This window comes from Rana temporaria, chromosome 3 (genome assembly GCF_905171775.1).
Source record: "Rana temporaria chromosome 3, aRanTem1.1, whole genome shotgun sequence".
Lineage (NCBI taxonomy): Eukaryota > Metazoa > Chordata > Amphibia > Anura > Ranidae > Rana > Rana temporaria.
This window is the reverse complement of record NC_053491.1, coordinates 218,190,354-218,210,158: the sequence shown is the minus strand read 5'-3', so window position 1 is coordinate 218,210,158 and position 19,805 is coordinate 218,190,354. Positions and strand designations below refer to the sequence as shown.

The following is a 19,805-nucleotide window of genomic DNA, read 5'->3' as shown; positions in this document are numbered from 1 at the left end:
TATCTACCCAAAAAATGACACATGGCCAAGCATGCGGGTCATAGTGCATGCTTGGCCAATCATCAGCCAGTTAACACTGGGGGGTTAACACTTTAACTATACAGATAAAAAAAAATGATGTCCTTATGACTGAATAAAATGTTTCTGTGTACAGTCTGTGACTGCTGTTGTCCCCAACAGGTTATTTGTAAAGACAGTACAGTCATTGCGCTGCACCTTTTTACTATTTTAAATTCATTGAAAAGAAAAATATCTTGTGCCAAAATTAAAAATTAAAAGTTAAATATAAATGTCAGCTGCTCCCCAAATAATCAATTGATTATAAACAGTAGTATATGTAGGGCTCCTTTCTTGATATCAATTAAGGGCTCTTTCACACGTCAGCTCAGTTTTTTAGATCAGTTTTTTTTTCATCAGTTGATCCGTTTTTCCATCAGTTTTTCGTCCGTTTTTCGTCCGTTTTTCATCAGTTTTCCGTCAGTTTTCCGTCAGTTTTTCATCAGTTTTTCCATCCATTTTTCCATCCATTTTTTCATCCGTTTTTTTTTTTTTTTTTTTTTTGGGGGGGCTTTTTACATATTTTGATGAAAAACGGATGTTAGCGGATCGGATGGTAAACGGATCATCCGCTAACGTCCGTTTTTCGTCCGTTCCGTTTTTTTGACGGAAGAAAAATAGGGTTTTCTTCCGTCCAAAAAAACGGAACTTAACGCAGACGGATGCTAACGGACGTTAGCGGATGCTCATCCGCTAACGGACGTTAACCCATAGGGAAGCATTGCGGTCCGTTAACGGACGTCCAAAAAACGGACGACCGGAACGGACGTGTGAAAGAGCCCTAAGGGGTCAACTCCATCTGGTAAGGAGCCATCCATTTATAGATCACTTCAGGTGTTCATATTTTTAGTGAAGGTGGAACGGCACATTGTTCATCCGATTCTGGTGGCACAGAAACTTCTATGGACTTTTTCTTTTATGGATTGTTCTATGTTGATTGGGATTTCCAGTTTAATTTATTTACACCATTGTGTCTTATACTGAGTGGAACACTCCAAGGAAGGATTGTTATTGAATTCCTTCATTGGTCACATATGTATATGTATATTCAACATTTGCATTTACTAGCACTTTGTTATATATTTTTGTCTAGGGACTGGTAGATTTGGAATTTATAGACATACTTAGTATATTTAATACTTAGCAGTTTTATATATTAAGTTACACTTAATGAGGGCCTAACCCCCACATATACCATATTTTATATTCATGTCTGAGGTGTTGTGATTTACCTTTCTGGTGTCCAGCTTGCAATTCTCATTGCGCTGCACCTTTTTACTATTTTATATTCATGTCTGAGGTGTTGTGATTTACCTTTCTGGTGTCCAGCTTGCAATTCTCATTGCGCTGCACCTTTTTACTATTTTATATTCATGTCTGAGGTGTTGTGATTTACCTTTTCGGTGTCCAGCTTGCAATTCTCATTGCGCTGCACCTTTTTACTATTTTATATTCATGTCTGAGGTGTTGTGATTTACCTTTTCGGTGTCCAGCTTGCAATTCATTGCGCTGCACCTTTTTACTCATTTTGTATATACAGTACAGCCTGTTTGGCTTTCTAGCTGCAGAGTAATTTCCAGTCTCTGCAGAACACTGGAGAGATTTACAGATGTTGGAAAGACTCCCATCTGGAACTCATTTCTTTCTGTCTCTGCGAGCAAATGTAGCATTTCATTTTACAGAGGAGTTTATCACACTGGATGGGACAAAGGAAAACCTGTGGGTTGCAGTCAATGCCTGTATTATCCTGGTACACCTTCATTTACAGATGAGGAAAACGCTTAGCTTGGCTTACTGATAACAATTACAGACTAATGTGGATGTCTTTTTTTTTCTTCGTTTTTCTAGTCCACTCCCCTGAAATGTCTGTTGAGAACTCGGCCTGAAGCACTCTTGCCTTGGTATGTAAAACTTACCTGGTATAATACCCAATGTTTTATTACTAAATGTAACTATAACAGACTGCAAGTCATTGCTTACATGGCGTATTTTTAATATAAATGTGTCATAGTTGTAAAGAAAAGTCATAAAGAAACTATAGTGTTTGTGCAAATAGCAGCACAGCTTACTCAGAACAAAAGAACCGTTATAAGAAGACTTTTTTATATTTTTAGTTCCTAAACGGCCTCGATCGCATGCTATTAAATTTGGATTGAAGCTTTTATGTCTCCAGGCACAGGAAATAACAATCACGTTTTGTCATAGTCTGCTAGCTGCCTTAACCTTCTCAGCACTCGAATGACTGTATTTACCACGTCTGTTGTTTAAACGTGGGACGTGTCTCATTTAGCGGTACTAAATACCGCTAAAAGTCATAGTTCTTTTTTTTTCATTACGCTTACTATAGAGAAGTTAACTCCTAAGTGAAAAGCACTAATGCCCCGTACACACGATCGGAAATTCTGCCAGCAAAAGTCCGATGTGAGCTTTTGAATGGAAATTCCGATCGTGTGTATGCTCCATCAAACTTTTGCTGTCGGAATTTCCGCCAGCAAAAGATTGAGAGCTGGTTCTCAAATTTTCAGACGGAAAAAATTCCTATTGTAAAATCCGGTCGTCTGTAGCAATTCCGACGCACAAAATTCCGACGCATGCTCGGAAACACTTTGATGCATGCTCGGAAACAATTTGACGCATGTTTGTAAGCATTGAACTTCATTTTCTCAGCTCATCGTTGGGTTGTACGTCACCGCGTTCTTGACGGTCGAAAGTTCAGAGAACTTTTGTGTGACCGTGTGTATGCAAGCCAAGCTTGAGCGGAATTCCGCCGGAAAAACCATCCAACGTTTTTCCCGCGTACAATTTTGAATTTTTTGCGTCTTTTGCGTTAGTCGTTCACGAATAGGAATTTGCGTAGAATGACGTCACCGTCGTAAGCATTGGCTGCTTCCAGTTTAATTTCGAGCATGCGCACTGGGATACCCCCAGGGACGGCGCATGCGCAGTTAAAAAAAAACGTTGATTACGTCGGGTCACGACGTATTAACATAAAACACGCCCCTATCACAGCCATTTGAATTCCGCGCCCTTACGCCGCGAGAGATACACTACGCCACCGTAACTTATGGCGCGGATTCGTTGTGGATTCAAACCAAAGCAAAGTAAGTTACAGCGGCGCAGATGTATGTGGATCTGCCCCAAAAACTTTAATTTAAACGTATTAGAAGCCACAAAAGATATAAATCTGCTATGTGTGCACCAAATTCATTTGCAAATCCAGGTATTGCTTGGTAAAATAACAACTATCATTGTGTCAAATCACTGTGCTGTACATGGCCTGTGCAGAGAACAGAGCTGTGGGGGCGGGCCCAGCATGCTGCCTGTAATAAGCTACAGAAGGGGGCGGACACAAGACCGGTCACCCTGCACAAGGAAAAAGAGCAGCAGCGACCGGTCTTCATTACAGGAAGCTCCTGCATAGGGGCAAAGTTTCACACTGGATTATTGAACTGATCTGGAGGAAATACACAAAGCACACTAAAAAAAAATTATATTGTCTCTTATATTTAGAAAACATTTGCTTATCCTGGAGTTCAACTTTAATCCAAATGCGACCATTATATTTTGTTTTGGACTGAGTAGGGAAGGGCTAGAAACTCTATCTGGACTAAAAAGTCCTGTCTCATTGCCATCTGTAATGCCTCGTACACACGACAAGTTTTCCATCAGAAAAACTGCCATGACAGCTTTTGGCCAGGAAAACTGGTCGTGTGTATGCTCCATGGCTGTTGCGAATAGGCGCGGGAAAAATTAGAACATGTTCTCTATTTTCCTGCCGCGATTCCCAGCGGTCTTTTTCCTGGCAGTTTCCCTATGGAAAACACTGCGGTGGAGCATACACACGGCCGGGATTCCCGGCCAAAGCTCTCACCGCAGTTTTCCAGACGGGAAAACCTCTGGTGTGTACACAGGGAAACTTACCAAGCAGGTTCTAGGTTTTCCCCCCGGGATTCCCGGCTGACTTTTTACCGCTGGGAATCCCGGTCGTGTGTACGGGGCATTATACACATTTCTTGTGTTACTGTCACAAGGACAGACAGCTAAGATATCCTCAGCAGAGTCACAGACAGGAATAATCATGTATCTGGGTTAGCCAGGGTAAGGACAAAATACCATGCCAAACCTACGTTGTGATAACATCTACAGTGGGGAGAACAAGTATTTGATACCCTGTAGATTTTGCAGGTTTTCCTACTTACAAAGCATGTAGAGGTCTGTAATTTTTATCATAGGTACTCTTCAACTGTGATGCCGTGTATCGTTTTTCGGCATGAAAAAAACGATGGGCTTCACATCGTTTTTCGGCTTCTGAAAAAAAAAAATTGTTATTCGGGTTGTAAAAAATGATCGTGTGTGGGCTAAAACGACGTTTTAAATCCGCGCATGCTCAGGAGCAAGTTATGAGACGGGAGTGCTACCGTTCATAATGGAGTAAGCACATTCATCACGCTGTAACCGACATAAAAGCGTGAATCGTCTTTTAATAACACGGAATCAGCTAAAGCATCCCAAAGGCGAATAGAACTTCCCCTTTAGAGTGCCGTTGTATGTGTTGTACGTCAGCGCGCTTTTTTCAGCATTTTTAAAAAATGATGGTGTGCGGGCAATGTCGTAAATGTCGGAAAAACTTTGTTTTTTGGACATACTAAAAAACAACGTTTTTTTCATGCCGAAAAATGATCGTGTGTACGTGGCATGAGAGACGAAATCTAAAACAAAAATCACATTGTATGATTTTTAAGTAATTAATTTGCATTTTATTGTATAAGTATTTGATCACCTACCAACCAGTAATAATTCTGGCTCTCACAGACCTGTTATTTTTTCTTTAAGAAACCCTCCTGTGGTAAATATACTATTGAAAGCATTTTGTTAAAGGGGTTGTAAAGGTACAATTTGTTTTTTTCTAAATAGCTTCCTTTTACCTTAGTGCAGTCCTCTTTCACTTACCTCATCCTTCGATTTTGCTTTTAAATGTCCTTATTTCTTCTGAGAAATGCTCACTTTCTGTTCTTCTGTCTGTAACTCCACACTGCTATCTCCCTGGTGTGGAGTGTCATGCTCGCCCCCTCCCTTGGATTACAGGAGAGTCAGGATGTCCACTAACACACAGCTCCTTTCTCTATCTGCAACGTAGAGAGCGTCCCCACTCTCCTGTACTCCAAGGGAGGGGGCGAGCATGACACTCCACACCAGGGAGAAAGCCTTGCATTACTGTGTGGAGTTACAGACAGAAGAACAGGAAGTGAGGATTTCTCAGAAGAAATAAGGACATTTAGAAGCAAAACTGAAGGATGAGGTAAGTGAAGGAGGACTGCACTAAGGTAAAGGAAGCTATTTAGAAGAAAAAAATTGTTAATGGAGATTGGGAGTGGGGATGTGGTCCCAGTGTTCTGTGTCCCAGTGTTCTGTAGTCCCAATACATTTACCTACAGGGAACTTCAAACTAGTTTAGCGCCAGAGATCGCAGGATTACTGTCCAGGTCTTCCCAAACTTCTGCCCTGTTGTTGTTGTTTTTTTTAAACTTGGATAGGGTTAAGTTAAGTGGTGGGATTATCTAGACAAAGCTCTTCAGGACACCAGCCAGTGTCCCCTAGAAGACCCACAGTTGATTATAAGTCACCAGAGGGGTAGCTAGAGCACCAGGTACCCAAGATCTCTCAGTGTCTGTACTCACAAGGCCCAAGGACAAATGATAGCCTCCTTCCAATCTTCCAAGCGACACGTTCCAGTGATACCAAACAGATCTTTGGCAGACAGCTCCCCTCAGTCAGCTTCTCCTTAGCACCTGCGTCTCAGCATTCCTCCTCTTGGTTCTCTCACCTGAGACCTCACCAACAGCAGCATCTACTTACGAGGGCAGTGTGCCACCCCAGGTTGGACTCTGGGGAAAGACCCTCAGCTCTGTGTGCTCTCAGAATATATGCAGTCTTGCAGCCTGCCATCAGAGCCAGGGCCAAGCTAGGGCTGCCTCAATAATTAATGCTGCCATCTTCAAAGCTCCACACCTATCATCCAGAAACTTCTCAAGTTACCTGGATACAGAAGAAGCTATCAGGCAGACTGACAGCAGCGGAGCACATGGAGCAGACCTAGCTAAATAATCACAGCTCACTGAGTAAAAACTATGCTTTTATCTTGCCCAAAAGTACAGCCACACTGACTACAGTGTGGCAACTAAATGTACTTATCAAAAACACACACTAACACTTACCTAGCTATCCCAGCATCTACCTAGGAGGGTGCTACAATAGCATAGATGTGCCTTCTGGTATTGCCCAAATCTGCTTGTGTTATGCACCTAGTAGACGATAGGAGCCTAATCTTGTATTGACAATAGCAGTCAGCCCAGAAAATCTAAACGGTCATGACTCGCTAGCCTGGGCTGTCTGCTTACTGGCATAGCCAAATTCAGCCAAAGCCAGATGGATAGGGAGGCAGCCATAGTTGGTGTCTATGGGCTACCTGATTCTACTGATTGCCAGTTCACACCAGGTGCAGTTCTGTGCGCTTTTTTTGCACTAAAAATGCATGCACATTGTTTTCCATGAATTCGAATGGCTCTAGTTCACACCATGAAGTCAGTTTCCGATCAGTTTCCGTTGTAGAAACTGACCGGAAACTGACTACATGGTGTGAACTAGAAACATTGGAATGTATGGAAAACACTGTGCAAGCATTTTGTGCAGAAAAAAAGCGCACAGAACTGCATCTGGTGTGAACTGGTCCTCGAATCCTACATTTTTTGTTACTTTTTATTATCATATATGAGAATAGCAGTTTCTGAATACTATCGCATGCTTTTAAATGTGCTTTATATTTTGTAGGTGCTTCTACAACATTCAACTTTATGGCTATTCTAAGGAAACGTAAGTATCCAATTGTTGTAACCCCATGTAAATATATGATTCAGACAAACTGTGATTTTCTCTGTTTATGTAACCAAAATATTTTTATGCTTTTGCAGTTAATCAAATACTGCTGCTTCTACTTGTGTTGACAATTTGTGGCATATGGTATAGCACCATCTATAAGGTGCCTACTATCACGAAAGATGAAGGTAAAAAAATGCATGCAATTTTCAAGTCACCTATAATATAAATATATTGTTATACAACATAGTGTTGGAGATATCTGGATCAGTAAAGTTTAGGTTATACAAAGGCTCTTAACTGTCAGGATGCTCTGAGCAGAAAATGTTCAATAAAAAACAAAAAAAGAAACCCTGTTGGGGAGTATGGGACTTTCAAGGTGCTGTTCACTATTAAAACTATGCCACAACTATTTTAGTTAAAAAAGTTTTTTATTATTACATAGAAAAAAAGTATAAAGTGATACATTTTTCTGCATGTTTCACCTTACGGCTTCCTCAGGAACATGCGTCGATATTCTTTTCTAATGAATAAATGTAAATAGAACTACAAATTCATATTGAGTGCTTTCAAATAAGACATTTAAAGGAATTTTATTTTAATCTATACCAACATATATGGCTGCACCTGGATGATTGCAGAGACCTTCTATTTCCCGTTAGAAAAGAATATCCACACATGTTCCTGAGGAAGCTGTAAGGCGAAACATGTAGAACATAAAGTGTGGAACAATTGTATGGAGCAAATGTATCACTGTTTACTTTTTTTAACTAAAATAGTTGTGACATAGTTTTAATAGTGAACAGCACCTTGAAAGTCCTATACTCTCCAACAGGGTAAAAATGGACAGGCGGAAAACTGAGTAGATTTCACTTGCAGAGACATGAGTGTACATCAGTTTCACATCAGTTTACATCATTTTTCATGTGCGTTTCAGTGAGTTTTTATGCATGTTTACATCAGTTTTCATGCACGTCAGTTATGTACCCTGTTCAAACCAATGTTAAATCCATGTAATTTTTTTTGATTGTGCAGAAAACTGCATACATGTTGCCGATTTCATGCGCTGAAAAAATCTGCATGTTGTGGTGTGAACAGGGAACATAGAGAACCATTGTTTTCTTTAAGTCCTTGAAGAACAAGTACAGAAAAACTAATGTCTCTGCACCATAGTGTGAATGAGGCCTTACTATTATTGATGCTTATATAAAGATGGTTAAAGTGGATGTAAACCCGAATTTTATTTATTTATTTTTTTGATGTCACAATGTACAGTATAAGATTTCCTATCATCTGTGCCCAGTCTTGCCACACAAAGTTAATCCAGCTCTGAGCAATCCTCTTTTATTGTTTAGTGAAATAAAACGGACTTACAGAGAAAAACCTTAGTCCGTTCCGCCCCATTGCTGTGACAGGTTATTTACATATCTCATGCACTAGCCTGGAGACAGGCATTATTTCTTAATTCCCACCCCCACTCCTTTTCTGAAGTCATGTGGTTACTTTTCTGGGTTTTGACTGGATGTTAGTGATCATAGCAGAATTTAGTGTAAGGAATACACATGAGAAAATGCATGTTGACAAGGGGAGTGTAGAGGAGGGCGGGGAGTCTACTGACATCACGACTCCACCTACTGAGCTCCAGACAACAGATCCACCCACAGAATCTGCATTTTTTCAGTTCTTATAACAGACAGAGGGGAAACATTTCACAGGTAAGGATACATGCAGGAGGCATGTATATCCTTATAGATCAGCACTATGGCAGTAGTTTAGAAAGGATGAGAGTGGGTTTACATCCACTGTAAGGTGCCAAACAGGCCTGTCGCTACAGGACAGGCAAAACAAACAATTGCTTGGGGCCCCGAGCTGGCCTGGGGCCCCCAACTTCCCCTTCCCAGGCTGTATCGTGGCCGAGCTCCTCTTCCTTCCACCTGGAGTCCTGTCAGTCTGACCGGGTACCGCGCGTGGTATAGGAGATTCAGTTTCCTGTTCCCGGCCAGACTGACAGGAATTGCACACTGAGTGCTCACTTCCTTTCAGTCCGGCCGGGAAGACAGGAAACTGAATCTCCTGTACCACGCGCGGTATCCGGCACTATCTGATAGGGGACTGGGGAAGAGGCAGGGGGAAGAGGAGCTTGGCAACGCTACAGTGGCAGCCTACAGGGAAGAACGGGAGGCAAGAATAGAAAAAAAACTTAGTGTAGCGTTAACGTAGGCTTTGCATGCGGGGGGAGGGTGCTTGGGGGCCCCCAAATTCCTTCAAACGGCCCTAGTGCCAAACCTGCATTTCTACAAGTGAGAAGACAATCTATTTGTCTGAGAACTGTTTTCACCTGTTGTACAACCTGGATTGAATTTTTGCCAAAACTAGGTGGCGGTCAAATTCAAGTTATATATCTGGCTATTGAAGATCAGCAACTGGGATAACAAGAATAAATGGAAAATGTTGGGTGATGGTTGTTTCACGTTAGGTTTGCTTTGTGTTAAGACACTTAAGAGAAGCTAAGTCACATGCCTGTGTTCAAGAAAAAGTCTCAAGGGCTAAATTGGACTGTTGTACTGGCCAACACCCACTGATTGGCATGTGCTGTAACTATGTTAAGCTACAGTGCGTGGTCGGGATGTGGTTAAAGAGTAAGTTCACCTTTCTGCATTTTTCCCCCCCAAAAAAACACATGCTTTCTCTCACCCCCAGCCAGTGCCGATCCTGACCTCCCTGGGGCACTAAGCAAAATTACATGTCACATTAAAGTTGTGGGGCCCTAAGCGGCTTGCATAGTGAGCCTGTAGGGCGGATCGGCCCTGCCCCCAGCACATTGCAAAGGACCGTTTTTAAAAAGTTGCTGCTTTCCATTGCATTCCTCCATGTCCAGCACAAAGGTGGGGAGACGAGGCAGTGACATCTTGATCTCCAGCTTGGTCAATTAGAGAATGATTTGCATTAATTCGGAAAATGCAAAGCATTCTCCAAAACGCATTCCTGCCGAGCAGCCAACCTCCTGTGCTTACAATGCAATAGGTCAGCCTCTTAGCAAGGGACTCAGAAGTACAGTAAATGGAGATCACTTAAGCCAGGGGTCCTCAAACTATGGCCCGCGGGCCACATGCGGCCCACGGAGGACTTGTAACCGGCACACTTGACCCTGACAGGCAACGCCGGTTACACGGCAGGTTGTAACACAGCGATCCCGCTGTGTCACGGAGATGACAGCGTTAACAGTTCGGGCGCGCTGTGATAAATGTCCCGCCCTCCTCCTCCTAGACTAGCTTGTGTGATAGAGCCAGTGTTCTGTCTATCAGACGAGCTGGTCTAGGAGGAGGAGGGCGGGACATTTATCACAATGCGCCAGAACTGTTACCAACACTGTGAGCACAGCGGGACCGTCATAGCAGTTGAGTGAGCAGTGGCACAGTAAGGAGAAAGTGCTGTGAGTGTGAGGGGCTTACGATGGTTAGGGAGGGAGGGAGGGGGGGGCTTGCAATGGTGAGGGGGGCTGATATTGATGTGATGATGATGGTGGGGGGGGCTGATAATGATGTAATAATAATGATGATGATGATGGTGGGGGGGGGGCTGATGATGATGAAAATGGTGGGGGGGGGGCTGATGACGATGAAATTATGAAAATGGTGGGGGGGCTTGCAATGAGGGGCTGATGATGAAGGTGGGGGGGCTTGCAATGAGGGGCTTGCAATGGTGAGGGGGGGGTTGCAATGAGGGGCTGATGATGAAGGTGAGGGGAGTTCTTGCAATGGTGAGGGGGGTTGCAATGAGGGGCTGATGATGGTGAGCGGGGCTTGCAATGAGGGGCTGATGATGATGTAATGATGATTGGGGGGGCTTGCAATTAATGATTGTGAGGGGGGGCTTGTAATGAGGGGCTTACAATGATGATGGCGAGGGGGGGCTTGCAATGAGGGGATGATGATGATGATGTAATGATGATGGTGAGGTGGGGGGGCTTGCAATGATCATGATCGGTTTGCAATTAATGATTGTGAGGGGGGGCTTATAATGATGAAGGGGGAGGGTTGCAATGATCGTGAGGGGCTTGCAATGGTGAGGGGGGGGGGCTTAGGAAATTGTTCATAGTTTTTTTTTTTTATAGTCCGGCCCTCTAACGATCTGAGGGACAGTGAACCGGCCCCCTGTTTAAAAAGTTTGAGGACCCCTGACTTAAGCGGTGTCTACTTCAGTGATTTACAGTTTCCAGGGGCATCAGTCAGGTATGGTATAAATAGTTACATTGGTTCAAGCTGGATATATACCACGCCTGATATATACCATATACCAATATACCCTGCCCGGAATTCATCTTTAAATCCCATACTAAATCTGAATCCCAGGCACTGTACAAATACCTTACTTTACTTTTTACAAAATAAGTTCTAGCCAAAGCTTTATGGTACTCCACTCCCTTGGTAGAACAGGTAATAAATAAAATGACATGGGGGAGATTTACTAAAACGGGTGCACACAGAATCTGGTGCAGCTGTGCATAGTAACAAATCAGCTTCTAGGTTATATTGGCAAAGCTTAATTGAACAAGCTGAAGTTATGCAGGCCATACATGGGTCAAACTCCCAACTAATTTTCTTTTGACATTCAGAAATGTTGTGTGTTTTGTGATCCGATGGTGCCACCATTGATTTTGAAATTCAACCAACCAAGCCTTCAATTTCACCTCATGTTGCTACAGAAAAAAAATTCTCTTGGCTGGGAATCTTCTTTACTTTCCAGGTCACAGCTCATGCACATTTCTTTTTCAATTATATTTCTTCCGCGATTCTCCTATCAACGATCAGAAATTGATTAGTTTTTCAAAAAATGTTCAATATGTCTGGTCACTCAAATTCGATGGCCACAAGAAAATTCAAATGAAAATTGGTTACTATGTGCAGCTTCACAAAGTAGCGCCCTGGGGTTTAGTCAGGGAGCTCCTCACCAAATTCCTTGTCAGGAGTAGCTACTGTAGTTAATTACTAGGGATCCATTGACTTCTCCCTAAGTTTGGTCTGGTCGTACTTTCCTCTTCTGCCACAAGGTAGTATTAGATTGAGGAGGACAACTCAAGGTCAGATTATGGGTATATGGGGTATCTCAGCCAATGGGCAGAAATTTTGTTGAATCCCTTGGCCTGCTGGGAGAGCCTAAATATTCAGGTGATGTCAAGTGATCCAGGTTCTTGTGTGCCACCCAGACTGCCATCTGGGTGGACAGGTGTCATCTGCCCCGGGCTGCTAGGCCGGAGATTTGGCTTATCCTGGGGCCATCAGGCTGCCAGGCTGTGTAAGGGCCTATCCAGATTAAGAGGGCAGCAGCACAGGGTTAGGACTGTGGCTTGCATTCCAACCAAAAGTGACGGTTCTCCTGGCCGGAGTGGTTGGAGGTAGAAGGGAAGCTGTCGCCAAGAAGGGACCAATCGCCTTTACCAGAGACCACAGTGAGTAACTGAAGCAAGTACCGGAGCAGTATTACTGAACATGCACAGTGGAGAATCAGGAAACTTCAGGCGGTGATCAAGTCAGGGACTCAACCAGCGGAGGTGAAGCTTGCAGAGCAGCCTTGTGTGTCAAGCTAGGGAACGAGCCGGTCAGCAGGGGTGAAGCTTGAAGGCATCCGTGGGTGACCACCGCAAAAGCCTTGAGGAGCTCACAGGATTCAGAGTTAGTGAATCAGAGGGTCCAGTGAGAGACCAGCAGCTCAAGGGGCTAAAGAACTACAAGGAGAAGTTGTAGTACAGCTGAGAGAACTGTTACTTTGAGTTAGGAACTGTTTAAGTACTGTTGACATAGGAGACAGCAATCCTGCACATGCAGAAGTGGCACCTTGCTGGGGCCTTTCCCTATTCAGCTGTTCTCCTATTGGATATTCAGAGTCTGCCATTTGAAATTGCTACTACTTAAGGGTGTCCTGACCCTAGCCCCCTTTCCCCTACAAAATATAAAAAGGACTGTCAAAGAAATAAAACCTCTTTTACATCAAAGAAGTGTCTGGCGTCCAATGACTTTTACCACCTTTGTACCCACTACCCACCACTTAAAGAAGGATGTCAGTTATCTTTGGCCTTGAGGTTCCTATTTGACTGGAATTCTGCTACAACCAGATTCTGTGTGCACCAGTTTTAGTAAATTGATCCCCCATGGCATCTCGAGTGATAAGATGTCTACGATTCTCAACAACACACTGTATACATTTAAATGGATTAAACATTACTTACTGTACCTAGGGACTTATCTACTCACTTTTGATCACTGACTATTTCATCTAGCCAGCTAGGCCACCCCACCTAGTCAATAAGTGATATACAATATGCACCCCTGGCAGACCCCCCTCCCCTACCTCTTACCTACCCTGCCTCCCCAGACTGTCCTCCTTCTATCTTTCTTCTCTTTTCCCTTTAATTGATCACTACATCACTGTGATACATTTGCCTATATGTCTCAGTTTACTGCTCCCTGCTAGCCATATGGGTAGAGGTAGAAAGGAATTTCATGTGTGACTCATTCCTCTGACAGGTTATTGACGTGCTAATGTCCCCTCACTATTCTAAAGGTTAATTGATCTATTGTGTTGTGTGAAGAAGATCTGTGTTTACCCTTAAAAGATGAGTATTGTATCATCAGGCTAAATGATTAGAGAAGTAGTATGTTAATTATTCTGATTGCTTCAGTGTATTAATTAACCCCACTGATGTCTTTATCTAAAGAAACGTGTCTGCATGGTCGGCTCCGACTTGTCTCCTATAATCTGTATGGGAAACCCCACTGTGTGAGGGGGGGCGTTCCTAACAGGTTGTAACCACATATAAGCTGAGTTTTTGTGTCAATAAAGTGTCTTGGTTCCAGCATCCAGTCTTGACTCATGTGTGGGGGATCCTGTGATGTTCTTGTATGGAGAGGAGGGAATGCTTGACGGGGATATCATACCAATACCGTCACAATTGGTTGGTAGCAGTGGGATTTTCCCTTCTACTCTCCTTTACACCCGGGATTCCAAGCAGACACTGGAAGAACTACTGGAAGTTCGTGGAAGGATTGCTAGCAACAAAACCGAGCGGGTCATCATAGCAGAATCAATGGAGCTAGACCAGGAGGACGGGATTGCAGCAACGCCAGCAGTACAAGAGATGGAGACACCAGTGATTCAGGAGGAGGAATCGCCAGCCAACAAGCTAATGAGAGAGAAGCTAGCTTGGTTCGGCCCGAACCCAACGCCGGATGTGGTGCTGAAAGTGATGGACCTGTTAGTAAACGCAGAACTACAGGAGGCTAAACAAATAAGAGATGCAGAGCTACAGTTAAAACTGGCAGCAGTCCAACCAGCAGCCGCACATTCTCCAAACAGTGAGTACAGCACAGCAGACGCAAGGAAGATTCCGTTTAGCGCTTTTAAAGCTTTTGATGAAAAGGACTGTGAGATTGATAACTACCTGGCGGATTTTGAGCGACAATGTAACCTGCACCGAATAGCTAGAGGAGAGTGGGTTGCAATATTGTCAGGCAAACTGTCAGGCAAAGCTTCTGATGCTTTCCGGACCGTGCCAGATCAGGATATCCATAGCTACGCCCGGGTTAAAGAAGTGCTCCTGGCTCGTTATGCAGTAACCCCAGAGTCCCACCGACAGAAGTTCAGGGACTCACGCAAAACCACGAAAGACTCTTATGCGGAATGGGCATGCCAGTTGTCCCGGTCGGCCTCTAACTGGGCTAACAGCAGCCAGGCCACCACCGCAGAGGACATTTTGCAACTAATGCTCCTGGAGCAATTTTACAATCACATCCAGACGGACGTCAAGGATTGGGTGAGAGATCGCAGGCCCATGACTCTACCAGAGGCCGCTAAGTTGGCGGATGAATATGCAGATACTCGCAAGACGAACCAGGTCACACCACGGGTACAACCTCCACGACCAACGGTGCCCTCACACCCACCAGCCGCTAGATACCAACCTCCTAACAGACCGGTGACATCTAGCCCTCGCTATCCACGCCAGGAGGGCAACGAACAACGCTGCTTCCGGTGCAAACAGCTGGGTCACTTCAAGCAGAATTGCCCCATGAATGACAACACCAGGTCAAATTGGTCTCAACCTGGGTACCGCCCACCAGCAGCAGCCCATTGTGTAGACTCGGCTTGGGATCCCCAGGAGCTGGGTCGGGAAGAACCATTGGGCACCCCTTACGAAGCCCTCATGGTACAATCTGCTATTACGGACAACAGGGAACACCATTGTCAGCTGGTCATGGGCTCCAGCCCTGAGCCGGAGGGGCCCTGGAGGGAGCTGGGCAGAAAGAGGCACCGCCGGCCACCCTTCAAGAAGAAGAGGTCCTGGAAGCCGTATAACAAGCTGACCAGGGAGGAGAAGAAGCGACTGGAGGAGAGGGAGTCGCAGCGGGCGTCCCAGATGCGGGCCGAGATGTTCGCCAAGGGCCCACCGGTGGCCCCTTACACCACCACCCAGTTCCTGATGATGAAGGACCATGTGGAGAGCCTGCAGGACATGAGCAAGCAGGAGCTGATCCGTGAGTACATGGAGCTGGAGGAGTGCATAAGCCGCATGGAGGAGGAAAACAACCACCTGAGGTCACAGCAGGCTGACCCCCCCAGGCTCCATGAACTGGAGATGGAGCTGGAGAAGCTCCAAGAGGAGAACTGGCGGCTGCGGAGGGAGCAGGGGGTGGCTGACCTTATGGGGCCCTGATTCCCCTCCCCCCCCCCGGACTCTGAGCACCAGTGCTACAGCATTTCAACAAATATAACTTTTTCTTTTTATGAATCTCCTGTGATTGTCACTTCAGAGCCATAACCTGCCCCCTACCATAGCGGGACACCTAGACGGCGGCGCACAGACCCATTCGCTGTCTTCACACTGACTTCTGGTGACTTTGCAGATCGCACAAAGACTTGGGGACTGACCGGCGTGTGATCTGACGACCCGGTGACATACCTGAGTCTGAAGCAGTTGCCAAGGGAGGTCAGTCATGCCAAACGGAGTTAACCTCGGACTAAAAGCTCTGAACCCGTCAACCCTACTGGACCAGGGAAGGTCCAACCGGGTTTGCCGGAGCAGGGAGCAAAAGGGGGGCCATTGTGATACATTTGCCTATATGTCTCAGTTTACTGCTCCCTGCTAGCCATATGGGTAGAGGTAGAAAGGAATTTCATGTGTGACTCATTCCTCTGACAGGTTATTGACGTGCTAATGTCCCCTCACTATTCTAAAGGTTAATTGATCTATTGTGTTGTGTGAAGAAGATCTGTGTTTACCCTTAAAAGATGAGTATTGTATCATCAGGCTAAATGATTAGAGAAGTAGTATGTTAATTATTCTGATTGCTTCAGTGTATTAATTAACTCCACTGATGTCTTTATCTAAAGAAACGTGTCTGCATGGTCGGCTCCGACTTGTCTCCTATAATCTGTATGGGAAACCCCACTGTGTGAGGGGGGGCGTTCCTAACAGGTTGTAACCACATATAAGCTGAGTTTTTGTGTCAATAAAGTGTCTTGGTTCCAGCATCCAGTCTTGACTCATGTGTGGGGGATCCTGTGATGTTCTTGTATGGAGAGGAGGGAATGCTTGACGGGGATATCATACCAATACCGTCACAATCACAATTAAGTTTTATGTGATTTTCTATTGGAGAAAATATAGTCATGGCTTCCTCGATCCCAGGCTATTATTGTATCGTACACTGATCTTGTGTATGCACCCTCCTTTCTTAGAATTGTGCTTGCTGTCATATATGTTTTTAAATCCTTAAAGCGGAGTTCCACCCAAAAGTGGAACTTACGCTATAAGGACTGTTCACCCCTGACATGCCCCATTTGGCATGTAATTCTTTTTGAGGGGGAGTGGTTACCTAGTTTTGACAGGTACACAGCTCCTACTACCGCTCACACCACCCAGGCGACTCCTCCTCTCCCCCTCCCTCCCTGCAATCTTCTGGGACACATCACAGGTCCCAGAAGATTGCTCCTAGAAGATTGCTCGGCCATTCAGGACGCATACGGCTGTGAATCCACAAGCTGTCACACCCGGGTGCCCATGCTTGCAATTCCGGTGCCATGGAGAGGAGAGGAAGAGAAGCGAAGCTTTGGGCGGCTGCATCGCTGGATCATGGGACAGGTAAGTGTGTGTTTATTAAAAGTCAGCAGCTACAAAAAGTGTAGCTGCTGACTTTTAACAAACAGAAAAATGAGTGGAACTCCGCTTTAAAGCGGAGGTCCACCCAAATTTTTTTTTTAAAGTCAGCAGCTACAAATACTGTACTGCAGCTGCTGACTTTTAAAAAATGGACACTTACCTGTCCAGCGCGCCTGCAACGTTGGCAGCCGAGGCCGAGTAATCCCTCATCACTCGGCTGCCCCCGCCGCCATCCTCGGTGAGTGAATCAGGAAGTGAAGCGTTGCGGTTTCACTGCACAGTTCCCTACTGCACATGTGCGAGCGGCGCGGCCTGTCCTCACTGGTCCAGTGTGTTTCCCAGGAGACAGCGGGGGGGGGGGGGGGGGATTGGCGTGACTCCCACAGGAGTCTATGCCTGGGAGTTGGTGCAAATACCTTAGACAGGTATCTGCACCCCCCCTGAAAGGTGCCAAATGTGACACCGGAGGGGGGGAGGGTTCTGAAAAGCGGAAGTTCCATTTTTGGGTGGAACTCCGCTTTAAATACATTTAATGAAACATTTAAATACATTTTTAATGAAACAGAAAGGTGTAGAATTAGGAACATATTTTGTTGGGTGTCAATTAAAATTGTAAATTTTTATATTAGCTAGTCTCCCACTGTAACTGGTTACATAAAATGATTTCTAATATTCATGTTTTTTATTACCAGATCCTGAAATGGAAGTGGAAGAGGAGGACGTCATTCCTGTTGTCATTTGTGCACCTTCAGGCCGGATAGGGGGCACTATTGCTGCAATTAATAGCATATACAGCAACACTAATGCCAATGTGCTCTTTTATATTATTGGTCTAAGAAACAGTTTAGTTCATATCAAGTAAGTACCCATCTATATCAGACTATAAAATAAACAGCGATAAACAAATACAGTGGGTCACATTTATAAAAGCAAACACAAAGTACTGATGTTGCCCTAGCAACCATCTAAATGCCAGTTTACTTTAGCAGATTAGAAACACATAAGAAACTGATTGGTGACTATGGAGGACAGCCAATGTTTGTTCTGCAGTAGTAGCTTACTTTAAGACAGGTACACACTACAAGAAAATGTTCAACCGGTTTTCCTCGATGTTTCACAGCAAGTTGGAACCGAGAAATAGAAATAACCAAAATTTTCATAAGACAAGGGCTTTGTCTGATCATGCGTAGTGTTTCCTATCTGATATTTCTCACCTGAAGATCATACAAAAATGATACACATTAAACAAAAAATGTTTGTTCTGTTACCTGTTTATCTCTTTCGTAAATTTTCATTCGGAAGATCGGTATCAGCTGTCAAAAGTTGTTTACACACAATAAGAAAATCGTACGATCGTTCCTCGGACTAAAATGTTTGAAAATTACAGTCATATGATTAAAAGAAAGATCCTTTGGGCCAGATTCACGTAGAATCGCGGCGGAGTAACTTATCCTAGATAAGTTACACCGCCTCAATTTTTCATCGCAAGTGCCTGATTCAGCAAGCACTTGCGATGAAAACTACGCCCGCGGTCTCCGGCGCAAGGCGGGCCAATTCAAATGGGCGTGTGCCATTTAAATTAGGCGCTCTCCCGCGCCGGACCTACTGCGCATGCTCCGTTTCCTAACTCCCACCGTGCTTTGCGCGCCGTGACGTCATTTTTTTGAACGGCGACGCGCGTAGCGTACTTCCGTATTCCCGGAAGGCTTACGCAAACGACGTTAAATTTTGAATTTCGACGCGGGAACGACGGCCATACAATACATACACTTGCTGACTAAAGTTAAGGCACCAAAAAAAAAGTGTAACTTTGCGACGGGAAACTAGACTAGCGGCGACGTAGTGAACGCGAAAAACCGTCGTGGATCCGCCGTAACTCCTAATTTGCATACCCGACATTGGTTTACGACGCAAACTCCCCCCAGCGGCGGCCGCGGTACTGCATCCTAAGATCCGACAGTGTAAAACTATTACACCTGTCGGATCTTAGGGATATCTATGCGTAACTGATTCTATGAATCAGTCGCATAGATAGAAACAGAGATACGACGGTGTATCAGGAGAAACGCCGTCGTATCCCTTTTGTGAATCTGGCCCTTAGTCAACAATCAACATGCACATTGGGTGTTTAGCCCCTGTGCGTCCAATCCCAGCATTTTCATGCTCCCACCACCAGCTGCAGACTGTCAAAGCCTTTGAAAGGCTGAAATATGCTAATGCACAGGTGTTCCATGTATCCCAGACACAGCCACTGCTTCTTAGTTTGACATTCATGTGGGTGCAGGACAGGTGCATGTCCCACACTGTCTGCATTTAGGGACACACACCCACGTGGATATCTAATTGGGCACAGCCTCCATGTCCCTGCAACTGCTGCATCCCAGTGAACATAAATGGGACTGCATACTCGCGGATGCACCTGTGCATCCCATGCAGAAAAATGTGGCCATCACATGCCACAAGTACACAAGTACACCCATGTGAATGAGGCCTAAAACTTTAGGTATTGAGCCTACAAACAAGCTTTTGTATGCTATATAGTCCTCAGGCTCAGTTATTTTTTAATTGTGACAATTTTGATTTTGTTTTAGGAAATGGATTGAAGGCACTCAGCTGTCTGATATTAGATTTAAGATTGTAGAATTTAACCCAATGGTCCTTAAAGGAAAAATTCGCCCTGATACAGCTTTCCCAGAACTTCTTCAACCAGTAAGCCGAT

The 19,805-nt window shown here is 44.7% G+C and overlaps 1 protein-coding gene across 1 annotated transcript in view; it reads left to right on the top strand.

The window, feature by feature from the left end:
- Positions 1–1,654: 1,654 nt before the first annotated feature.
- GLT8D2 (glycosyltransferase 8 domain containing 2) overlaps positions 1,655–19,805 on the top strand; it is a 55,423-nt gene continuing 37,272 nt past the window's right edge. The window contains exons 1-6 of the mRNA XM_040344253.1: positions 1,655–1,807; positions 1,906–1,958; positions 6,886–6,927; positions 7,026–7,118; positions 17,779–17,944; positions 19,678–19,795. Coding sequence (XP_040200187.1) covers positions 6,909–6,927; positions 7,026–7,118; positions 17,779–17,944; positions 19,678–19,795 — 396 coding nt within the window. The 5' untranslated portion in view covers positions 1,655–1,807; positions 1,906–1,958; positions 6,886–6,908. The remainder of the gene's footprint in view (positions 1,808–1,905; positions 1,959–6,885; positions 6,928–7,025; positions 7,119–17,778; positions 17,945–19,677; positions 19,796–19,805) is intronic.